A 25,978-nucleotide genomic window follows, 5' to 3' on the forward strand; every position below is an offset into this window, starting at 1 on the left:
ACACACACACACACACACACACACACACACACACACACACACACACAGCACACAGAGTAAAAATGAAAGTGCTCCGCTCTTGTTATCAGAGATTGTAATAACAAAATAAATGATGTCTCAATACTGAAACAGTATTTCCCCTCACAAATTTACTTTGGATTCACAGAAAGCTGCCATAAAACAGATTATTAAGAATGAGGTGTTACTTTTAATTGCACAATGTGTCTGTGGTCACTCCAATCATTCAAATAAATAAAATAACCATTCAATTACATTCGAATAATAGGATCCTGGTCCCCATTTTTTAAACAAAAGGAGTGTCTGAATACATGAATGACAGTAATTTATGCCCTATACAGATGTGACTGTATTTTAGTCCAACTGAAATGATGTTTATCCCTCTGTCATTGTGTTGTGTTGCAGGCTGCTGTCTTGCTTTAAACCAATGTCATGGTCTGCCTATGGTAGAATGATGTTTGCTTTATGCAAATATGTTTTCAATTAAAGTGATGTGATAGCTGTAAGGAAATAAGTTTTCCAAGTCTGAGCCGGGAACCAGCGATGCAGCAGGAGGTTATCACTTAACACCTGGAACAAAAGGACAGTTTCCACACAGTTTGTAACCCAGTACTCAGAAAACATAAACAACTGATCCAGTGTATAAAAAAGGGCTGTTTGGGGGTCATTTAAACATACGCAGCTTGGTGCCAAAACATGAATAGATTGAACATTTGTTATGTAATTCTAACGTAAATTATATGGGTTTATCTGAAACGTGGCTGACCAGCTCCTCACCCAAAGCGGCTGTGTCACTACCAAAATACCAAACTTTTAGGAAAGATAGGGGTCAGGGGATGGGGAGTGGGGGTGGTTTTTTTTTTGTGTGTTAAAAACTATTTTAAATGCAATCAGATTAAAATGGCCCAGTAACATCACACTAGAATGCATTGATGTTAACATCTCCCTTTCGAGAGCGATGTCTATGACAGTTCAGATCTATCACACATCTGAAAAATGTAAAAACCACTCCTTACGTTATGTAATCACAAAAAAGAAATCCTCCTTTTTGGGGATTTTATGTCAATGGGGATAAAAAAAAAGACAGAAAAAATCTCAAGTTTATAACAGATTACTTCAACCTCACTCAGCTAATTGACCAACCCACCAGAATTACGCACCACATTCACTCCAGAATTGATTTAGTTTTCACCAATAAACCGGAAAGGATTACAATCACCCACAATCTGTTAACAGGTCTCTCAGACCACAATGTAATCTTTTTTTTCTAGAAAGGTCAAACGCTCAGAAAATCCATTTTATACGTCAACAAATCGTACTATTAATATGACAATCCCCAAGAACCAACTAGAAAATGTGATAGAGCTTTGAAAGATAGCGACTGGATTGGCCTTATGGAATGCGAGGCTGCAGACGCTGGCAGTGACTTATTTCTCTCAAAAGTCAAAGAGGTCATCCTCTCTTTCGCTAGGAGGGGGTGCCATAGGAGAAAGAGGTCCAACTCTCTTCCCTGCCTCAACCCTGCCTGTTTAAAGCTAATAAAGCATAGGGATCAGTTACTCAGAAAATCTATTAAGCCTGGACTTAATATAGACAGACTTAATTTCACAGGAGCCAGAAATAAAGTGACGTCTGAGTTACAAAAAGGCAAACTTTTTTTATCCTACTTATTGAAAACGCTGGATGTAATAGTAAAAAAATATGGCAGAACATAAATAAATTGACAGGGAAACAACCCAAGCAGGAAACTAAAGGTTTAGAATTAAAAATCAACAATCTGCTGTTGAATCTGTTGTTCTGGCACAAACTTAATTCCTTCTTTGTTAAATCAATAGCAGATTTGGTAAAACATCATCTTTATCATCAACATTTACATCTTCTGAGGGTTCTGACCTGCAGGTTCCTACTCTACCTGACAATGCTCATCGCAAAGTTTATATCCAAGAAATCACAGAACAAGAAGTTATTGATATCATTACGGCTTTGAACAACTCTAAAGCCAAGGATATTTATGGGCTTGACACTAGTTTTATAAAATCACATGGGGTGGCTTTAGCGCCCCAAATTATGCAATTGGTTAATTTATCTATAAAAAAATTGTTCCTAAGGCGTGGAAATTGGCCTCAGACACCCCAGTATTTAAAGCTGTAGACAAATCTGACATGAATAACTATAGACCAATTAGCAGTCTACCTATGACTAAAATTATTGAAAAATGGTAACAAATCATTGAATTCCTCAGCAATAGCCAAACATCCTTACATCCCATGCAGTTTTGGTACTGGCCACACCACTCAACTGAGACTGCATTGGCTATGTTCATGGAAAAAAATTTAAATGTCAGCTAGATAAAAATTGATGTGTTGGTGCCGTATTCCTAGATTTTAAATTATCTTTTGACACCGTCATGTTTTCAAATTGTGACGTTCCAATTTTTCTGCTCAAACTAGGAGCTGGTTTCACTCATACTTGTCTCACAGAAAACAATGCACTGTGGAAGGTGGGGTTAGTTCTGCTTACATAGGTTGTTCAGTACGAGTCCCACAAGGGTCCATGCTGGGGGCCATTTTATTTTCATTATATATTAATGATTTACCTGAATACTGTTTACACGTGGATGTCCAGCTTTATGCCGACAACACAGTAATTTTTACTGAAGCAAAGACTCGTGAAGAGGCAGCATGTGTTCAACAGCTCTTACACTCATACAAATGTAGCTCAATAGATCTTAAATGCAATGATCTTTGTTTTTCTTATCACGATTGCAACATCTTATATATAACTTACTGAGTTTTAATCATTTTTGTAAATTTTCCTCAATGTGCTTAATTTATAAAGTACTACATGGCCTGGCACCACCTCCATTGCTAGAGTTTATTAAATACACACAGACTCAGATTACCAGAGCTGTTACAGGGACAGGGTAACCAGGGACTGTGAGGTTCCTTTTAGAAAAACCTCCTTCAGCCATAATGCACTATCTATTAAAGGTAGTGTATTATGGAACATACTACCTCCAACTACAAGGGAATATCCCACTTTGGCCTCCTTTAAGAGCCAAGTAAAGTTGTTGCTTAGAGCTAACAAAATGTGTTTTTTTCTCTCTCTCTCTTTCTCTGTTTCTCCTTGTTTTACATACCAAATGTTACCATTGAATATCTTTTGTCATTTTTTTATTGTAACTTCAACCGGCCTATTGGACTACAGATGGAAATTAGCCCTTGGGCTACAATCTGGCATTTTTCCGTGTACTATTGTACATGTTTATCAAAGTGTCCTAAAATATCAAATAAATAAATTTGTACATAGCTACATAGATGGAAAACTAATGGTATTTATATGCATTAATACAAAAATAGTGACCACCATCACAAAACAAAAAAAATATAAAATTCTCACTAACTCAGGAAACAACTTTGAAAATCAGTAGCTTACAAAAATCAAAGATAATGTAAAACCTGGCAACCAATGAGAATAGAGATGCTCAAAATCACTGGTTGAAATCCAGATGTTTCCATGCAGCAAAAGGCCAAAAAATGTTCGAAATGTTTCCCCTTCTTCTTGCCACAAAGCCCCAATTTAGGATAAATCACACTTTAAAGATTATGGCTATAGGATGCAAGCCAGCCCACATGCTTCATTTTAACACCATTCATCACCAGTTGAGGAATCTAAACTGGCATTATCAAATGATATAAAAAAAAATTCTATATTTCCCCTTCGCTGCCATAGCATTCTCCTCTGAGCATTGCCAGTAAGTTTTGTTAGAAGTAATTTAGTTGAAAGTGAAAGTTAAAAAATGCATGGCACCTTTGCAAGGCTGCCTATATAGGATTTGGCTGAGTGTAAAGTAGAGCAATCAAGCTATGAGGATTAGGTTCCGCCGCAGGCCTGCCTTGGAACACTGCAAGTGACAGAAGAGACCATCTGATGAGGAAGCACGCAGGCAAGCACACATGCACGAACGGTTGCACGCGTGCATGCACGTATGCACACACGCACGCACGTACGTACACAGGCACAGAAAACTGTGAAGAGTTTTGTTACCTGCCGATCATCTGAATAGTTGCTTTCATACACGATAACATTTCTGCCTCAAGGAAATAAGTCAGTTACTTGAAAAAATGTGTGTGCGCGCGTACACACAAACACACACACACACACACACACACACACACACACACACACACACACACACACACACACACACACACACACACAAACACAAAGAGAGACAGTGACATGAGTAGGGTAAGAGAGAATGACAGATAAAAAAAGAAGAGACATTTGGGGACAACTGAAGTTAAGAAACTCCGTCTGGGAGTTGGTAATGGCAGAAAACTCAGTGATGGAAACAATCGATTCTGTGGGAATCCTCCACAGGTCCACAGATATCTACCTCTGTAGCAAAAACAGCTTAACCCCGGACTAACACCACTCAGTGACAAAATGTCTCTGCTAAACCTGGATTACCTCCTCTTTATAGAAAAGATTAAAGCTCTGCTCTGCAATGCTGATCATGTTTAGGACATATTTCATAGCATAACTATTGACCCCCCTCAGTGAAGTCCTCTATCAACATCCCACCAACTCTCTTTTCAGTCTGCCTTCTTCCCAAGTGCCAACAACTTCATTGATTGTCTAGAAAAGGGCAAAACACTCTCAACCAGAAGTCATCTCCACCTTCAACCTTGTGAGGGAAAACAATATTGGGAAGATTTGAACAAGACCAAGAACAAGAACCGCAATAGACAGTTATTTTAGTATTTACTGAATTTGAAGACAACAACTTGTCCAACCTGAGAACGATTTCTAGTCGAAGTCTAAAAGGGACTTGGCAGTTGAATAAAGATGGCGAGTGATTTTTCACAGACACAAAAACAAGTATTGTTTTTGATTATGCTGCTTTACACTTGAGGCAAGGCTACGTATTTACCATTAAGCCATTTTGTCAATGAAAGATCCATAACTGTTCCATAACTCCACATGGTACAGCTGCATTTGTTTTTGTGGGGTATATTCATGGGTTATTTTACAATAGCTGGGATTTGTAAATACAAAAAAAAGCGTTTTCATACATCTGTCTTACTTTTTTCAGTTTGCTCCTGCACATGTTCCAAGTCTGATTCATGAAACCCTGTGAGCCCTCACACCCATAAATTGACATCTCTGACAGGTTTGGAGTGAACATACAAGTTAGATGCTAAAAAATCTCTTTCAACATCTTTAAAAAGCAGCACGCTCCTTGACTTAGATAGGAGGAGGTCAAGGGGATGTGACAGACCCTGAGGCAGAATATTGAGAATGTTGAAAATATTACTAAAAGCTACTTGAATGTGTAACTTGAGTGCTAAAATATGCCAATAAAAGCACACAATCTCAGCCAGCAAGCTATAATGATGAGGTGAACTGAATATTAATTTAGCTAGTTGTATATTTTACTTTCATGGATTTCCAGATTTATTCAGATGAATGCATTGTGATTCTTAAGTCAGGGGAGAAAAAGAGACTCTCTGTACATGACTCATACAGCAGGTTTTGGCCATTCCTGAATTTCCTTCGTACCTAAGAGAAAATTATGTATGAGAACAGTGGTAAAGGCGGCAAATTCTCTTAAATCACTCGTACGTGCTACTTTTGCTCTTACATGAGGCCCATTGTTCATGCTCTCTTTATAGACATTTACAGTAGTTCTGTCTGGCTATGGGGAAGTATTTTTGTTGCAGTTTTGTACATGCATGTGCCTGAGTGAGTGGGTAAAAGGGGTTATTTACAATTATGCTACTAAACCAGTGTTAAAGTCCATCTAAAAAGATCCAAATACATTATTTACAGAACCAGATCCAGGAGAATACCACGGGTAAACCTAAAAGTTAAGCTCATTTAAATTCATGCCCCTCTCTTTATTTAATCTTTCTGTATCACTTGCCCTTTTGTGATTCTCCATTTACATCCTATACCCTTATATCTTTCAGGTGCACTATTCAAAATTTGTAATTAGACCTACATGAGGATATTACCTGTATGCAAATAGGCTCAGAGGAGCAACTAAAGAGTAACACCTGCCATTCAATTGGCATCAAGCGTAAAGATGCGGAAGGACTTAAAGTCATTGTTCAATTCATTGTAGAAAAAAAGTAGCAACACTGAAGACTATAGGGAGGCAGAATAAAGAACACATGTCTGTATCTGAGCTGTGAGTTCCTCCTGGCCACACAGCAACTAGTGACATCCTCATGCATCTTTCCTTTGTGTAGTGAGATAGATCAGGGGGCTGTCTATCTACCACCACCCAGATGGATGGCTAATTGCAATGGGAGCCCAGAACAGCTAACAATTAGACCTGAATGAAGATGGATGTGAATGAGGGGGAGGAGGGCGGGGGTAGGGGTGTGGGGGGAGAAGAGAGTAGACTGGAAAATGCTTCACTTCCTCTCCTCAAAAACCTTCTTTTCCTCCTGTCTGCTCTCCCATGGTCTTTTTAGTAATATGAAAGGCAATCTCGAATGGCTATCCTTTTTTACTCTCAATTAAACAAAGCTTTTTTCTAAGAAATTGTCTGAGGAAGAATGAATTTTCCGTAAAATTTAACGATATGCAGGTAATAAACGTTGACAAAATGACATTTTCATATGGTAAATGATGAGTGACATTTTCTAAGTGGTTGACTTTATGGCTGAGGTCATTTGTCATTAAGGTTATGGAGCATTAAAGAACACTACATGTTATGCAGACGGTAGTAATGGAGTATTGATGGATATGGTATGCTTGACTAATTCATGACTCGAGTGGGACATTAAGGATCACAGTTATCATTAGCAGTGAAAGAGTGGACTATACAACTGTAATGGCTTTATCGTATACCCTCTACACTGGGATTACCATCTTTTATAGAAATACAAGACTAATGACGTGTTTCTACTGTATGGTACGCAGAGGCTCAACTCGAGGCTCACTTTTTTGTTACCAGTGCTTTTCTCTTTTTTTTGTAGGCAGGATTCTCAGCTGATCGCCATAGCAATGCTACCTGAAACTGCCTTTACAGCCTCTTCAATAAGAAACTCTCTGAATCCTTTTATAGGCAATTAAACAGAGGAACTTCTATACTTCACACTGGGTCGAGTAAATAAAAAAATTGTGGTCACCATTGACGGTAGCTGGCTATTACCAAATAGTCTGATTTGTCCAGGATGTCCCATGCTAGATCCACCTCCACCTCCTAATATTGGCTTACTTGGAACCTCCACAGTGGTACCAAAGAAGTACTATCTACAACTTTTGCCTATGGAAAACCAATACAGATTGGGTTGAGTAGATTTGAGCTGTATAATGCAGTGAAAAGCTGGCATGAGAGTCTACCACCATGCTAGTGGCTCTATGAGGCTGTACTAAGGCGCAGCAGTTCTTTGTGCTTAACGCTAACGTCTGCATTCTAACATGCTCACAATGGCAATGCTAAAATGCTGATTTAGCAGGTACCATGTTGCCATATTACCATTAATACAAAAGCATTGGACAATTTGAAACTTTGATGTGATGATGGCACTAGATGAATAGTCAGGGGATCCCCGAAGAAATTAAAATTTGTCCTCTAGACAGACCGACATTAATACCCATAGAAAGGGTCAGAAATGGACAAAGTGACACCGTATACATCCATGGAGACCAGTGAAGTCAATTAGAAGCACTTTTCCGGTGATGGCTGAGCGCTGCTGCGTAGCCTTAAACTGAGTTGGTGACGTAGATGTGATGTGAGCAACCCTGTCTAAAAGTCTTCTGGTAGCTGTGCCAAGATAAAGCAATTGTTCAATTTTGCAGAGACGGAGACCATTAGTAGAAGCTGTCCATGAGCGTAGGAGCAGGACCAACTTTTGGTAAGTATTCTGATAACTTATTTTGTCATTTTGACTGTATGCCTCTACGTCCCCCAATTGCCTGCAAGCATTTCCTGACTATACGTATCTATTGTGCGACAGCAAGTTGCGTGGTTATGACACAATTGTTAGCCTATTTTAAAAAGACGGCTGCTACAGGGCCATAACGTGCAATACAAGGTAATGGAGCCTTTCATACATTGTCGTGTTTCTTTAGAATTAAACAATGGACAAATAGACTCTTTAAATGCTTCAAAGTTATTTGGTGTCAAAGTGGTGCTAAAATGAACGGCAGTCAATGGAATGCTAGCAGAAGGTGATGGCTTGTTGGCCCATGAACCTCCCCATAAGAAGTACGCTTTTCAGATGCTTGCTTACCCCCTTGATCGACCCTAGTAGCTAGCATGGCTAAAAAAGAGGAAGAAAGGAAAGGCTGAAACAACCAGTTGGGACATGAAATCCAATTAAACTTAGCGTAAGTCCAGCCAGAAAGACTATCTTATGTTACTCACTCATTCTTATTCACCTTGCTCCCCCTCTCCTCTTGCTTCACATTACCTGCTGATTAGAAAGTTCTTACTTTTTTAGTTAAAACACCCAGGTTTAGCCACAATCTTTATCAACCAATCATATTAGGCTGTCAATATTAAATTCTTTTCCTCCCCGTTGCTATAAGCCTTCATTTCAGCGTGAATAAGATGTAATCGCAGGCGTGCTGTTTCGCGCACCCCTGGATCCTTAATTTCATCTTCGTAACTGTTCTATTCTCTGAGTTGTCCCCTATTTCTCTGTCTTTCATGCCTTAAATTGCTCCTGGGGTACCCAGGTGCTGGATCTTGGAGACAGATAGACTGCATGGGGGGAAGTAACCAGTAGGAGAATGGAATTTACATGGGACTATGTCCCCATTCACTTCCAAATCATCATTCCAGCTCCCAGGACTGAGCTTAACAGAACTCTCTTCTCTTCTCATCCATCCATATCTCAGCCTCCTCTTCATCCTCACCATCACCACCAGTGTCTAGACTCCATCAGGGGGGTATCCTACATACTCACGGCTTCTCAACCCCCTTTACATATAAAAACATCAATGGGAATTAGATGTCACGTAATTTAAGACATACTCCACTGATCTTAAGCACACAAGCTTAAATGCTTAGCAACACCTAATCCTGCGGGCTAATACAAGAGAGAGATGGTACACCGATAATATCTCCTAAATGCTCTAAATATCACATTTGCAAACCTATCATCCTACCTGGCACTTCAGACCTTGATTTGTAATAACTCTAAAGGATCAAGGCATCTACGTGGAATATTATTATGAAGGCAATGATAAGACGTTTGAGTCATGCTGTTATGAAATAGAGAAAAACTATGTTGGATGTATGGGCGCTTGAGAAAATCGCTGACCTCACTGCAGGCAAGCCAGGGAGGCATTCAAGTGCTTAAGGGAGACATTTGGTACTGGTTAATGACAACAGTACCGTCATGCTACACTGGTCAGTTTGTTGGTACTTCTGGAAGTGTAGGTGTCTGGTACGTAGCTGTGTTTGGTACACTGCACCACACTGCGGGTCAGTGGAGAACACTGAGGGAGGTGGGACAGACCAAGGTCAGGCCCAAACTGACAGGTAGTATGTTGGACGCACACACACACATACATGGATTCATGCACATAAACAGATGCACATACATACATACACAAGCAGACAGACAGACAGATGCACATCCTTCCTTCCAGCCAGTCCCTCATCTGGGTAATAGCTATTTCAGGAAAGAACACAACATTAGGACACACATTGCCTCTAGCTCTTCCCCCATTCTACTCTCCCCTGCCTCCCCTGCTCCCTCCTTCCTTCTGGCCCTCCTCCTCACCACTCCTCTCCTCTCTCTCTTTTCTGCGTCAGTGCTATACATCTCATTGGATCCAACCAGTTTTTTTTAATCTAGATAATTTTCCCAACCTTCAAACTCTTATTCTGTCCTGTCTGTCTTTTCATCCCCCACTTGGCTGTGTTACACTGGAGTCTTGTTGGCAGACAAGGTTAAGGTTAGTTAAGTCTGGGCAGCGGTCAGGCCACGGTCGAACTGCAGGACTATAAACAGATTTAAACTACAACCACAGAGCATGTGCCAAGATAGATGGCAGTAATCACAGCTAGGGTGAGAGAGAGGGAGAGCGGGATTAGATGGAGGCAGAGGAGCAGAAATGAACAGAGAAGAAATAAACAAAGGGAGTGAAAAAAGGCTTGCTAGGAGAGGTGTGAACGAGAGTGATGAGAGAGAGGAATGGACTGAAAATATGTGTCAGTGTGTGCATGTCTGCCAGCTCCACACAAACACACCACTATCTATCTCAAGAGAACACAAACTGTCAGGCTTGCCCTCAGGCTTGATTACCAGCCCAGTTTTGTATGTGTGCCAGCTGATGCTGCTACCCAGTTTGGCTAATGGACACACAACATGATTCTTAAAGGTCTAAAGGCTGGGTTATTTACCCAAAGGAAGATAGGATCTTTAAATCTTTCACAGTTTGAAAACAAGTTTATATAATCCATTCATAAATTTGTGCCAGCGTGTGTTTTTATCGCTATTTTTACGAGGACAAAATCTCCTCACAAGGACAAAAGGACAGACCAACAGAGAAAATTATGTGAATACGGGAAATTTCTGATATTGACTTCTTTGACAGGTTATTTTAGGATTTAAACATTTACTTTTGTAGGATAACTTTTAGCTTGTGGAGTTAAAGGGATACTTTAGTCTGGGAGAATATGATATTTATTTATTTTTTTCAGATTAATGTAGAGGAGTAAAAAGTACAATATTTCTGTGAAATGTAGTGGAGTAGAAATAGACAGTGGCATGGAAAGAAAAGACTCAGGTAAAGTACACGTAGTCCAAGTAGGTAAAAATTTGAACTTGAGTACAGTACTTAAATATGTGTATTTACATTCCACCACTGCCAGAGGAATTGTTATACAACCTGGCCACCTAAACCTTGTTCATGTTACGGATTTATCTATCTACTGATCTATAAAGCATCAATTCATGCTACCTGACTAATTTAACTGACTTAACCCCCCGAGAAAGCCATTGGGTATAACTGAAAAACCCTGATTAGAAAGTGCAACCAAAAATATTTATGTTAACAAATTCTGTAAAGAGGAAATTAATCTGAAGTTTAACATCATGTTATGTATATGCATATATATTATATGTATGTAAATTACAAGACGCAATTAATGTAGATTAGCTGCCTCTTGATCCCATTGAGACCCTGAACTGAGTTACCCTAGGTTAACCTTGAAAATTATTACATTTTCATTATTGTCTGGCTCCAAAAAAATCCTCCAAAAGTGATCTATTTATGCAGAGCTAAGAACAAATAGAAAGGTCACGGTTTAGGTATGCATATCAAGGGAGAAGGTCTGTTAAAGTATGGTGATACTCACTGAATATGCATCACACTACTGCTCATGATGTAAGTCAAAGTGCATTGTACACACGTCATCATAAGTCTCAGGGAAGACTTGAACCATGTGGGGAAAAGAGACGTCAGAGCTCCCCCTCTGAGGAATGTACTGAATGTCTGGCGGTTCAACCCTCTGGAGCCCAGTTGAAGGGAAATAAGACTGTATTCACCTGTACCTTCTGCGCCCGCCGCTTGTCTGCTCTCTGGTTCTGGTGATAGATGCGGCTAAAGTTGGACACGATGACAGGGACAGGCAGAGCAATTACCAGCACCCCACTCAGAGAGCAGATTGAGCCAAAGATCTTTCCCGCAATCGTTTTAGGAACCATGTCTCCGTATCTGTGGAGGGTGAAGGGAGAAAGAGAGAACACATTTAGCGAAACATCTTTTCATGCATTTAATCCAATTGGTCGGTGGTAGCTCACGCTTCGAGTATCACACAGCCGACAGGAGGTCTTCCACATCACACTATGACACACTATAAGTGAGTTCAACAAGGTGCTCATTCATTTCTCTTTTAAAAGTCTTTCATCTTTCTTTTTGGACTTTGTCATGCTGCACGTGTCCATACTGGAATAAAGCTTGACCTGCTGACATGATTCCACCCCGAGAGAGAAAGAAAGAGGCTCCCACCAAACCTCTTCTATCACTGAATGGCACAGTAAAGTCCACAGACTCATTCAACAAGAGCAGATTCTATTAACCTTTAGAGAAGAGAAAAAGAGGAGGACACGGTGAATGCCAGGGACATTTCCCAAAAGTCATTTAGCCCAATTCAATCTGAAATATTTGCAAGTCAAAAGCAATCTCATCTTGACTTCAACGACAGATAACACAATTACAATAACTTTATTAAACCCCCTACTTTTTTTTCTCGTAAGGAAGAAGCCAGACAGCAGGATTCAACAGTGGAAAGAGAAGACGAAGGAGAAGAAATTCAAAGCTAAAAGAGCACAACTTAAGTTGGAAAAGCAAACTTTATTTCTAGTGTTCTTCCTTTCTTATTCATGAGTTAAAAGTGCAGGTAATTTGTTCTTCTTTTCCAGCTAAACAAGAAGTTCTACTGAATTTATTAGAACTGACTAAAAGTCCCACTGCAATTAAACCTGAAACAAAAAGCATTTAAGGATCCAGCCATTCATATAATAAGATAAAGACAGATTTTGGAAAGAGGTTTATTTTTTACATCAATTGGGTAGCATTTTGAACACAAATGAGTTTTCCCCAATAGTTAGTTCCATGAACCTGTAAGTCAGTTAAAATTATGTAATGTATTAATGTAACCTCAAGCACTACCGTCTCATTAATTGCAAACAATAACTTTCCCTTTGTATTTATCAAACTCATTCCATCAAATGAAAAACAGAATCATGGTGTAGCTTGTGATTTAACTGTAAATTATTATTGCCAATCCAATCCAACTGTACAATTACTATAAAGCACACATGCTCAACATGTTGCAGTGTGCATATTACAAATTTTCTTGGGTAAACAGACAAATAAGATAATGATTAATGAACACGCTCATCTGTGAACATATCTTGTGCAAATTTGCAGTTTGGTTGGCGCTGAGAGGCTGACAGGAAAAGTTGCAGCGGAAGCAAAGCCAGAAAGACAGCAACAAAACGTTGCCAGGGAATATGTCTTTTCTCCAGCTCGTCACACTCATCCCTTTAGAAAGCAATGTGATGTGTCAGAAACAGTGAAAATCGAGAGATATGGTGTGGCATCTAGCTGTAGTGTAAAATAAACCATGGATAGGTGAAATTACAGAGAGGTTAAGCTACTGTCACGCACTAATGGAATCACACACATATACCTTACATGAAACATGTGCTTAAGTTTACAGTCTGGAAGAGGGCACTTGATATGATAGCATGTACATGTGACAGTGGTAAATCCATTTACCCAATATGGATTTTATGCCAATTTATACTTGTACACCACTGGATTTTGGGGGGAAATGTTGTGTTTTTTAGTATATAAGATACAATGCATTGTCATAAAGTAAATTAAACCACCCAACAGTACAGCAGGTAAAATGGCTGAAAGCTCTACTACAGCCAGCTACAACATTCAAATCCTGTTTATATTATATTTTAGTAATAACAGAGGAGCCCATTATCCTGCATTATGAATAGTTTTGCCTTTGCTGATAAGACCTCGACACTGAAAACTACTGAAATACATTTTTAATACAGAACTTTTACTTGTAACACAGTATGTTTTACACTGAGGTATTGGTAATTTTACGAGAGCAGATTCTCTTTTCTAAAAAAGAGAAAAAAAAATTCTTCAACCACTGACATACACTCAGTTGCCAGTTTAGTATGTATATCTTGCTAAAACTAATGAGTCTGATACTACAGACCTTAAGGAAGGTAATAATGTTCAGTTGGTATTGAAACAGCTTTAGAAGGATACTGCTTCAACTTCATGATCATTTTGGAGGCTGCAGTTAGTGGTGCTGTTGAATTGTATTGGGTTACAATGAGAGTTGTTTCCAATACTTAGTGTAGCCTCATTTATATAAACAGGTTGAACAAAATATTATAAACATTTCTCAGTATAATGCAATACAACCCAATGGCACCAAAAACAACATCCTCCAAATTCAATATAACATTTAATCAACACTTTTTTAAAAACTGATTGTGATAACTGAGTGTATGTATACAGAAAACCCACATTTACCATATCTCCCCATAGTTTTGAATATATTCTTTCCTGAAAAATTCCTCTTTTCCACTGATCCTTCATTAACACTGAAGGTTACTGCGTGACAGATGAATACATTTTCACATGGATACTTACAACACAAGGTTATAACAGCATTTAGCATTGGTCCCCTGATGCATGTGTAATGTAGTTGGCACATTTAGTCAATCCACCTGTTACTGCTGCTACGCATGCATGCATATGCAAAAACAACTCTTATACACATGCATTCACACAATTAAACCAGTTTGAACATAAAATTAGTGCTTTGAAAAAAGTGTTTGAAAACAGACATCTTTATAAATGTATTGGCTGTTACTCTGTACCCTTTTTGCGCAGCATGCTTCACAGCACACTTACAAAATGAGGGTGAGGCTGTTTAGTAATCATATTATCCAGCTAGAAAAACCATATCAATATTTCTTTAAAGTCCTGCAGATATCCAGAAACATGTTTCTAAACGGCCCTCATCAAATGCATCCACCTTGATGGATCACAGTGAATAGCGCTGGTTGTTATTTGAGGACTTGGCAAACAGTATCCTAGACGCTCTCCATAAATGAACAATAATCTCCGTAAGAAGTACTGCTCAAGATAGTCATTTTATAATTTAATGGAGCATTTCTGTCACAATCTGTTGATACTAAAAATGCAGAATATACACACACACACACACACACACATTCTCAGAGTTTGGCAAAAACAAGCCCAATATGAAGTTATTTAAGTGGAGGGTGGTTTACGCATCAACAAAACATAGCACTGCCCACACAAAGTGAACCACTGGTCCACCGCCATAACTAAGAGTATACTTAGAGAACATTCATCGTCCCTTCAATGAACTTTAATGGACTTTCTACCCAAATTAGGCAATAACAATCCCATCAGTGGTACAAAGGCCCTATCACTAAAACACATTTTATTTTTCTAGTCTCTCCAGAAGATGTTTTCATTAGGAGGAATGAAAAGCTAATCATATTCATCTGCAAGCCTTCTTTAATGCGATCCTATCAGATTGCCTGAAAGAGGCCCTTGTCTCCTAATACTACAGTCAATTTGCCGCTCCCATTTAGTCAAGCTGGCCTGTCTCTGATGATACCATCTCTGTACCATTATACATGCCCCAGACATAAAGCTGGACTTGCACACTTTTAAAGAAAAAGAAAGTTGGAATAAGTGGTCTGAAGGTGTGATAAATGCTGGGGACGTATCTCTGCAATACTTCCTTGAATGTGGGGATGGAGGTAAATGTCTGAGAAAAGAACAAGATGGATATACAGTGAAAGGAAGTATACTGGAGGGAGAGATACCTTTTCTAGTAGATGCAGTGCACCCTGGAGGTTTGTTCTCTCCATCAGCCTCCTTGCCTTCTTTCATACACATGTGCACAAACACCCAACTATAAATTTGCTGTATTTTATATGTGCACCCCTGCATACAAAAAAAAGAGCTGAGATCCACACCAACACATAAGCTAAAAACCAAGTTCAGATGGGCAGGTCAGGCCTCGGTCAGAGATGTCACATCCCATTGTTGGAGGGACGGGTCTCTGTGGGTTACATTAAGAAAGCCTAGGAAGGAGAGATGGGGAGTTCTTGAGTGGAACTAAGTGCTCTTGTGAAGGTATGTGTGATGGATGGGTTTATCAGGGTTAGTCTGAGGGCTGACAGACACGGATTTGTGGTGATGGCGGGTCATGCCATGTCAAGTCAGGAAGGCACAGTTCATCCCCTTAGATCCCTGCTGATGAACCCAACCCGCATACAAGTACAATACAAAATAACAGGTATGAAAGTGGCCATGCACTGCAAAAAACAGGGTGTAAATCTAAGGGAAAAGGTACTCAAAACAAGTGTAATTATCTGTTCATGCAGCAAGATATTTCCCTTGACAAGCTTGCTTGATTTAAGATTATAGTGTAAAATAAGAAATTCCCTCTTAAAACAAGATACATTATCTAACACTTCTAAATCTAAGTTTTTTTGTCTTGGTAAAAACCAAATCATTTGCAGTGTGATCATTTCACAGCATAAACATACATTGTTTATACAAATTATATGACTACATGCTTTGTAAAATTCACAACTCTTACAGTCATTGTTTTGTATGGGTATAATAGAAGAAAAAAAAACAGCTGCACAATAAGCTTGAGATTAACTGCCCTGAGCTGAGTCCCAAAGTAAATATTTATTGCTGGAATTTGTTTGCACTTTGTGGATCATAAACCGCTTTTATGTATGTGCTGCAAGGTCATAATGCCATTTTATTTATCTATTCAAGAGGAAAAGAAGCTTATATTTTAAAGAGAGTGAGTAAGGGGGGGGGGGAGGAAAGGAATGAGGGAGAGAGACTGAGAGAGAGAGATGTGAAGTGTTGGGTTTCCATTTACAGACCAAATCCCGTGTGATTCCTCTGCAATTGTCCACTGCAATTTTCCTCAGTTCCTTTCAGATCCAGCCTGAGTGATTCTGCTTGGACCACAATCCCTTGCGGTGGATTGACCACCCGGAGGACTGAAATCACCTACTTGATGAGGCAGTGCATTCACTGTTAGCGAGTGGGTTTGTGTCTACTGTTTGTGTAAAGTATGTTTAATTTGCATCTGTGTGTGTCTGTGTGTGTAAGTCAGTGGAGTAAACAAACATTCACAGCAAGACCTGGATAAGACAAATATTAAAAAAAGAAAATAATGTATATGTTGAGGAAGTGGCTCCTATTGCAGAGATTAAACATACAGTAATTATAAAAATACATTTAAAAAACAATGAAATACTAAGGAAAACTGAATATTATATTATCATAACTACAAATGTATGCTTATATGGGTTAAGCAAAATCAGGGGCAGTGATACTGATGTGGATCACAATACTAAAATAAACGCTGAAAGGATCTGGTAGATTTAAATTACTAATATGAATGCATGACACTTTAGAAAAGCAGGATTTTTTTCACATTCACATAACATATAAATAATGCTGAAGATACAGGGTTACACGTTGAGGAAAGAGAGCAGCCAACAGTTTAGTATTCTTTCAATGGCATACTTCATTTGTTTATTTTGTCTTGTAAGCACAACTGTTTTGCCTTCAGGTTTAGTGAATGAACCCCCTACCGGCCCTTTAAATTTATTTTAGCTTGATATGCACTTTGACCCAGAACAGGAAATTGGCCATATTTGTTTAAATATACAGCCGTATTTTTCATTGACCAAAATGGACCAACAGATCCCGTTGTTCTGGACGGAGACCAGTGAAGTAAAAAAGAAGCACTTTTCCGGTGATGGCTAGGCTTTACTGCGCAGCCTCCAACTGAGCTTGACAACGTAGATGTGACGTGGGCAACGAGTCTGAAAAAAGTCTTCTGGTAGAGTGCCAAGAGAAATCTCCAAGTACAAGGTAATTAAGCCTTTTATACAATGTCGTGTTTCTTTAGAAAAAACAACGGACAAATAGAGTCTTTAACGGCGGGTGATAGCTTCGTAGCATTAAAATGGCGCCAAAGGAGCTACGCTTAGTGAGGAGAGGCTACACCCTTGGTATTTTTGCTGAATGGGTCATATATATATATATATATATATATATATATATATATATATATATATATTATATATAACGTAACAGCGTTATATAAAACATAACAGCTGTTACGTCAGTTCTACTTGTGCTCATTTAACATCCAATTACTCAATACTTTAGTCTTTATTATTACTGTAAAGTCTTAATTTAGCTGTGGCCTGCTTTTCCCACTGTTCAGCTTGAACGTTATTTTAGACTGAATTAGCTAGAGGTTAGACAGGAAGCTAATGCCAGTGGAGGCTAACCATTCTCTGACTGTGACAATTATTTTCATTAGTTTTGTAATAATTATCACTCAATCATAGCAAAAGCAAGAAGAATATGTGAATGCTACTCCACATTAGGACATTCAGTATGATTATAATGCAGTGAACATAAAATACGGCTGCATTGATGAACATAGAAAGCAAAAAGTTATTTCAGCATATTTATCAATTCATATTTACAGCTGAGCTCCACTGTGAAAAATGCATGTGTTAGAGTGGCCATAAATGATGATGCTTCATAAACATATCCATAAGTGGTAGTAGACTTCCATTTTTATTGGGAAACCTGTCACAGGCCAATGAAGCTTAGCTCCTTTAGCTTCAGCAGAGTGAAAGATGGTCTCTCCAGGCCTTTAACCCTCCATCCATCCATCTGTAGTCTCATCTGACATTTCATGGCCAGTCACTCGGATAAAAATGTAACTCGCATGACACATGGCTCTTTAGGAATGGGACAACCATTTATAATCACCCCCACACGTCACCGCAGGAAATCAAGAAATAAGGAAGTGGAGGAGACAAGTAAAGATACACTGAGGTAGACAGATAGTGAAGAAGAGGCAAGAGCACAAGATAACATAAGAGAGCAGTTGAGAAAGATATGCAGCAGTCATCTCTGTGACCCCTCAAATAAAGTCAGCCCTTCTGTCCATTGAGACATCATATTCTTTAAAAAAAAATTACAAATGCAAATTAAACCATAATTTTGGACTTTTTCAGGTGTATAGAGACAAGGATTGCTGCATATGAAAGCATTTAATCATATCTTATTTGTCAATGTCAAAGATGGACCAGGTCAGCACTTTATGTGAAGGGCCACACCCACACACACACACATATATTCACAGTATATAGAATAAAAATTAAGTATGGGGTTTTCACAGCAAGAATACCATGAGGTATTCAGAGTATGTAGCCGTGAGAATAACAACTCTTTGACTGGCATGTTAATTGCGGCAATGGCCTTGTTGGTTCCAAACAAGGCCATTGCTAATAGTTTAGTATTCACATCTACAATATAAACCTTGGTATTTGTAAAAGGTGAGAAAAATGTGAATATCACAGAATAATGTTACTGCCAGAAACCATTTGCCATCATTCACCTCCATGTTATGCTTACGATAAACACCTCATATTATCTAGAGTAGGAGATGGCTAAAGTAACATAATGTGTTCATTGTACTGCCGGCCAATTAGAGCTTCGGAGATTTTGTATGGCTAAAAAGAACCATTGTATTGCTGTAATGCTAAGTACTTGTATTTACTGTGTGAATGTAACAGCAATATAAAAAGTGATGTATTTAAGATCCAATTCCAATCACACACATAAGTTGGGCATTTCACTAGTGTGAGATAACAACTTTGCAATTGCAAAATTTGCATTGCAGTGTTTCCGAAACATTGATTTATTTGTGGTGGCCCGCCACATTATCAACATTGACTACCATATATTGATTTTCTATTTTTCTTTTCCCAACTCAAATGGCACTGCATTGATTTGCTCAGCCCCTTGCCTCCCTCTCCCTCTTAGTATCATGAACACCATCATGTGCTCCAAAAGGCAGACATATAGGCTTTTTTCTCATTTACATTTGTCAAGTGATGAGAGGGGAATAGGAGAAAGAAACACAGATACGTTAATAAAGTGAAGGGCATTACTCTCATACTACACTGCACACAGAGAAAAGGTCATTACCATCACTCACTTGACAACCAATCTTACTGGGAATCACGCTTAGGGATTGCTGCCATTTCTCTGTAACACACATCCAGTTTGCTACATTATGACTTGGAATTGGACTAACTTTGACACTTTGCAGCGGTTTATCAACATTGGCTTTTCACAGCTTTGTATACTTTATAGTTTGACTTACCACAGCCATGGATAATTCTTGATTTTGATTGGCCAGATGCTTTGCATATTTTTTAAGCTACTGTACAGCTTTGGTGTTGCATCACCATCACTGTCTTACAGTAAATTAGTATTTCACTATAGGCTTTGGTCATTATTAGGCTTCTTACAATTGTTAGAAGTAGCACAACTTTTACACTAAGGTTGACAAAATTCTTGCTAACACAGGGTTTCTTGATTGCATTACCTCAGACATGAATAGACATTTAACTTTTTTTTAAATCTTAGACTAGTGGTCATGGTACAGTACATGCAGAATAATTCCCTCTAAGCATTATGGTTAATAATGCATGTTGTATGTCTTACTTTTGTTCAAATGTAAATCCAGATTAAGAGGAATCAACGTAAGGACAGAGTGAGCCAAAATTATCATTATGATTAAACCAGAGCTTAATATGCTTGTTGCTAATGATAATAGATGGTACAAATAATATTAATTCATACATTATGTAAGGTCTGAGGATAGAGTATCTAATTTAACTTCTTTTGATGTGTCTGTTGTATACCAAAAAGAAAACAGCTATTGTTCAATTTGTTCAAATTAGGGATATTAAAGGGGTTATAACCAATATTTTTATATCAACAATGGCCCACATCACTCATTGCATAAAGAGGACACTGGTAGAGATTATGAACCCTTAGCACTACAGAGCATGTTAGTGTTTTCCGACTCATTGTTTTGATTTTACGTACCACAGCTTTATCATTTTTTTGTCCACTCACCGCTCTCATCAAACCCCTCATCTGCCCAGCAACAACTAGCAGATATTTGCTGGTTGACACTGTCAGGCTGTTCACCAGCTAGTTGTCTATATAGTGGACAATTTAGCAGCCAAAAAGCAACAGATTTGTGGAGACTAAAAACAGATCTAAAATGAGAGTGAATATAAGACTTACATTCATCAAGTGTTCAGAAATCTCCAAATGTTAATGTTGCTAGGTATTTGCTGGATGCGTAAATAGGCAACAGAAAATGTTCCCATAACAACTTAAAGGGTGACAATAAATTTGTGTTGTGTTTACTCAGAGTTAAAGTTTAAAAATGAATACTCTGCAACTGGTTATCACTTCCTCGCTCCACTGGTGCTCGTCCCGTCCCATTGCTCAAGTTTAACTTCCTGTGCTTCATCAACTCATTGCAGTGAGTGGAAAAACCCTAATCCAAGCTACTAAACATCTTTTTAGAAACCTACATGTGATGCTACGGATGCTGTTTTCCAGAAGAGTCCCATTAAGCAGTGTGAGTACACTTACTTGCCAGGATGTCATTGAATAATAGCTAGGGACTCAAGCGCTGCTCATTTGTGTGTGAGCATGAACGTGGAAAGGAGTGTGTGCGGCTGTGTATGTGCCTCTGTAATTAGCGATTACCAGACCGCTATCAAACAGACGCTTTAGTGAATTTACTTCCAAGAGTAACCAGGAAGTGCAAACACAATTACCAGAAGAGAAGGAGCATAACAACATTTAAATATGAATTACATCTGAGATAGGACAAGTCCCCAAAGCTTGCACTTCTAACTGCCTGCATAATGCCTAATTCACAGAAATAGTTGTTCCATTAACACATTTGTGCATCTGCCTGTGTGCATATGCTAAAAAACAATTATGAGTATGAACGTGGTTATGTACACACGTCCGATATATAGACATAGACATATAGACATATCTCTATATGAAATACTTTCAAGCCCTGGAGGGCTGATACGAGTGGATATATGGGAAAAAACAGTAATATCTGCTGGAAATTGAAACAGGAATCCATCTATCTCTGTGCGATGGGTACATTGAGTGAGTGTGTCAGTGTGGCAGAAGAGAGGAGGAGAGTGTGGTGCAATTAAACTTCTAATGTGAACTAACTGCACACAGTTTGGAACAAATCTCTGGAAAATTGTTGGAATTATGAAATTGAGCTTTTTGTTGGATGCAAGACAACAACGTAGATCTTTCACCTAGGAATCAAACTTGCAGACTGGGCAAGGCAGCCACAACCTGCGCAACTCCAGTGCTATATGTCTCTAATAGTGTGTGACATTACAGTCAGCAGTGTAAGGAGAGAGGCCGGGAGAGGTCAAAAAGGAATGAGACCACATCATGTCCAAAGTCTTAACAATATATCGGATGCTAGATTATCGAATTGCATCCAAAAATAAATTACAGTACATTCTGCACATATTTTACAGGCCACGTGTTTCAGTCACGCTGATGCCATGGTTCAAAGGACTGCAAAATCAGTCCGTCTTTTAGTTGTTCCACAACTGTGTTTCAGACTGAAATATCTGAACAACTACCGGATGGACTGCCGTGGAATTTTACAGACATTCATGGTCCCCTGAGGATGAATCCTGTTGAATTGGAGCTCCCCTGAATTTTACACTAGCACAACCATGACTATTGGATGAAGTGAAATTAGGTGCAGACGTATGTCCTCATTAGGATGAGTTGTATTAACACTGGTGAACACGTTTGGTTATTGACCAATTACCTGCAAAACTAGTAACATTCCCATCAGCCTCAGGTGTACTTTATGTAAAGCGTTAATTAGCAAGAGCAATATACAGTATAAGCATGTAACTCGAAGTACAGCCTCACAGAGCCGCTAGCATAGCTGCAGACTCTTTAAATTTCTTTTTGTTCTTGATTAAATTTAGCTACAGTTACTTATTTTGTATTATTTCCGGCCATTTCTTTCAATTTTGATAATAAAGTTTATTGTTCATATCATACCTCAGCACGTACAGTATCTTTTCATCAACAACCCTTAAATAACTCAGATATATGGGATCTTACCCAAAAACTGTTTAATTATTTGTTCATGTACAAATAATACTAGTTAAAAAATGTATTGTATGTGTAAGTATCAGCTGATAAATATTTATTAAATTTACTTTGAAATATCTATATTGGAATTGGCCTAAAAAAGTATAAGTTGTGCTCCACTAAGAAGAGAAAGTCTTCTCCCTGTCTCAACTAGGCCAGCTCAAGCCACTTCATGACAAACAATTACAAACATATTGTATTTTATTGCATTCTATGCTAGTCTGGCAAAGGGATCCTGAGGTTTTAACTTCTTTTCCCTACTGTATTTTAATTTAAACTTCAGTGATAGCTGTGGTGTTTTATTTATCTCAAGTCTACTATAATAAGCGCAGGGCTCTGTTAGAAATAAACTTTTATATGAGACTGTTGGCAGGTCCACATTATCTAAACAAAGCATGTCTACACCAGCCTTATGAAGTGTTAGAATTCTATTATGTGCTTCTTTGATCTATCATATCTGTTTCTTTTGGATTTTTTTTCGTTTAACACACGTTCTGAGTTCACGCCCAACCTTCCATGTTCCCCCCGTGCTTGACCCCTGCTGGAACTGATGTTCAGAGATGAAAAGAAGCGAGGCTGTGTGGAGAGATAAGGCTGGAAGTGAAAGAAGGGAGAAAGAGAAAGGTCAGAGCCTGAGAGTTCAGGGCTCATCTACACGCTGCAGTGAGCCCATGACAGCAAGGTAACCAGCTGGCTGGTCCCAGCACAACTTTCCACAGGGATCAAAGAGAAGAAGGAACACACGCAGAAGAGAGAGAGAAAAAATACTTTAAAGGAAGGCGCACAGAGGGAAATGCAAATGTGGAAAAAGAGACTTTAGTGAGGAAGAAACAAAAGGGAGGGGCTTTACTGCTGTGAGATTCGAGGGTGACCCCAGCCGAGAAAGACATCAAATGAGACAGAGGGATGAGAGATAAATTAATAGAAAAAGAGGAGAGAGAATGGTGAAGCACAATTCAGGACGTCAGATCTACTCTGCCTCCCATTCAGGTCACAGTGATTGCATTTGTTTAACTTTGCCAGACCATTTCCTCCTGTCGTAGAGGATGAACGTGTGCGTTTCTGGTGGTTAGGTTTGTGTCCAGTTTTGTGAAACAGGGAGCGCATGCATGTTTGTGTGCTTTTGTGTGTGCCTGTAGTCTCCACATTTAGTTATTGTCCCTTTGTGTTGCTATTTTACATTTCTTGCACTGCATGTGAATGTAATATATTAACAAAAAACTCAACTGTGATACAATTATTGTGGTTCTGGTTCAGGCCTCCACCAACGAGCTACTGCCGGGTTTTCGCAGCCCAATTCATATTCAGTCCATTAATGAGGAACCAAATGTGCCACCAAACACAATATAAGACAACCCTCTCAAAAGCCCCTGGCGGTGCAGCAGGTCTAGAATGATTGACTTGACTAAAGTATTGAATTTTTCCCCAAGGGAGATTGAAATTAATTAAGCTCTGGTTCACCGTTCCTGCCTGAGCTCAGCACAGGTAAAGCCATTGTACATGCTACACATCCTATAGCTTCTGGACTTTGCTGATTTAATTGTTCCTATTCAATCAATTAAAAGAGATCTATAAAATCTACTGTAATTCTAAATGGTGTGAGAGTAAGGGCAAATATAAATTGCACACATGAGGGCCTGCTTGTGTGTCTTTTCCTCTGTCCATATGTCTCGGTAATATCTTCTTTTAGATATTTTCGGTGAGCCTCACCCAAAAAATAGAGACATTTCTCATCCATCCTCCATTTCAACACCAAGACCGAGTCTTATTCTCAGTTCTTTGATGTTGTCTGTTGTCATGGGGACCTCGGGAGTGCTGCAACGCTTAGCAGTTAAAAGGGTTACATTAACATCAGCGACAGGTTACATTAGAGCGGAGCAACATTACCCATTAGTGGTAGCAAAACTCATTTGTGGTAGCAGGGCCAGCACGGTTTGCACTCTGCCCATCTGGTTTTAGTGAAATTTATACTCAACCAGATTCTGAGAACTGCAACTTATCGCCACTTTTCTTTTTGGTGCTGTACAGCTTTAAACTACACATATCAAGTTAAAAAAATACAGTAAACATCTATTTCACTTCACACAACAGAAGAATACCCAGCAAGGATCGATCTCTCTCCACCACTGAAAATGAATTCAGGGGAGAGCAGGTGTTGATACACACAATCTTTCCTGGGTTTTTAGTGGGCGTAGGTTCTGTGCTGGCTGCACAGGGGTTTGGGGGGGATCAGGTGCATCAGGTGTGTTCAAAACATAACGTCTTGAGTATTTTACTGACTGCTATTGTTGTGTTTTTCATTTATTTTCCGCTGCTTAAGGCCTATCAACTGATGACTATGACAGCGGTGCCTATGGTAAACGGGCTACAGCCAAAACTGGTTACTGATTCACAGTGCATAACCAATTTACATTTATAACAGGCACATTACTTCTTGTGGCTATGTACTTAATACTGTACCAAGCAATTTGGCACTCAATTAGTGTGATGAACATTGTGTTATCATGGCGCATTAGTAAACAACCAGTTCTGACCCAGCAATCTAACTGAATGACTGGCAGATGTTTCGCTCTCATCGGCGATATTATGTACTCCTTTCACAGCGCCTAAGCCGTATAATGGCAGGGAAGACCCTAATTTGCTGCTCCTCTCACCTTGAATCAAAGATGTCTCTGTCAGATTGTTTATCTCTGGCCAAGATAATTGGCTCGCTCAAGCCGAGCTTATCACACATAGTTTTACACTGCCTGACTTATTGACTGCAAACACGGCCAACATGGCTCTTCTCATCAGTGTCCGACACAATAGCAGCATCGACTGTAGTGATCTATGACCGAGTCTGATGGAGAGGCAGTCAATGCAACTAACTAGAGCTAGCTTGTGCCTCTAAATTTGCTTAAGACTGGTCAATATGCTGTCCAATCAGAGTTTCGGAGATAACATGTCATCATCACTTGACATGTCTACCCATGAAAAGCACGGTAAAAAAACAGTGAATGCTGGCTGAAATGGGCTACACCTAAAATACTGTTACACATATTTAATGCATTAATATTTATCCAAACCAACTGTGGCAATAGTTAACAACAACAGTCAGCCTGTCAACATGGGTCAGTTTTTGTGGATGAAGGTAGCTGTTGGTATGTGTGTGTGAGTGGAGAAAAGTAGGCTGCAGGAGAAACTAGGGCATCACTGAGACTCAGGAGATGTGTCTCCAGCTCAGCCTCCTGTCCTATTTCAGTGCCTAGCAAGACTGGCATGTGTGTTTGATGTGCATGTGTGCATGTGTGCATGTGTGTATGTGTGTATGTGTGTG

At 39.1% G+C, this 25,978-nt stretch overlaps 1 protein-coding gene across 4 annotated transcripts in view; it reads right to left on the bottom strand.

The window, feature by feature from the left end:
* The window catches only part of kcnd3 (potassium voltage-gated channel, Shal-related subfamily, member 3), a 109,105-nt gene that overhangs the window by 14,640 nt on the left and 68,487 nt on the right, over nt 1-25,978 (bottom strand). For all 4 annotated transcript variants that reach the window (XM_032520885.1, XM_032520884.1, XM_032520883.1 and 1 more), the window contains one exon: nt 11,541-11,709. In XM_032520885.1, coding sequence (XP_032376776.1) covers nt 11,541-11,709 — 169 coding nt within the window. The remainder of the gene's footprint in view (nt 1-11,540; nt 11,710-25,978) is intronic.

This window comes from Etheostoma spectabile, chromosome 7, assembly GCF_008692095.1.
Source record: "Etheostoma spectabile isolate EspeVRDwgs_2016 chromosome 7, UIUC_Espe_1.0, whole genome shotgun sequence".
Classification (NCBI taxonomy): Eukaryota; Metazoa; Chordata; class Actinopteri; order Perciformes; family Percidae; genus Etheostoma; species Etheostoma spectabile.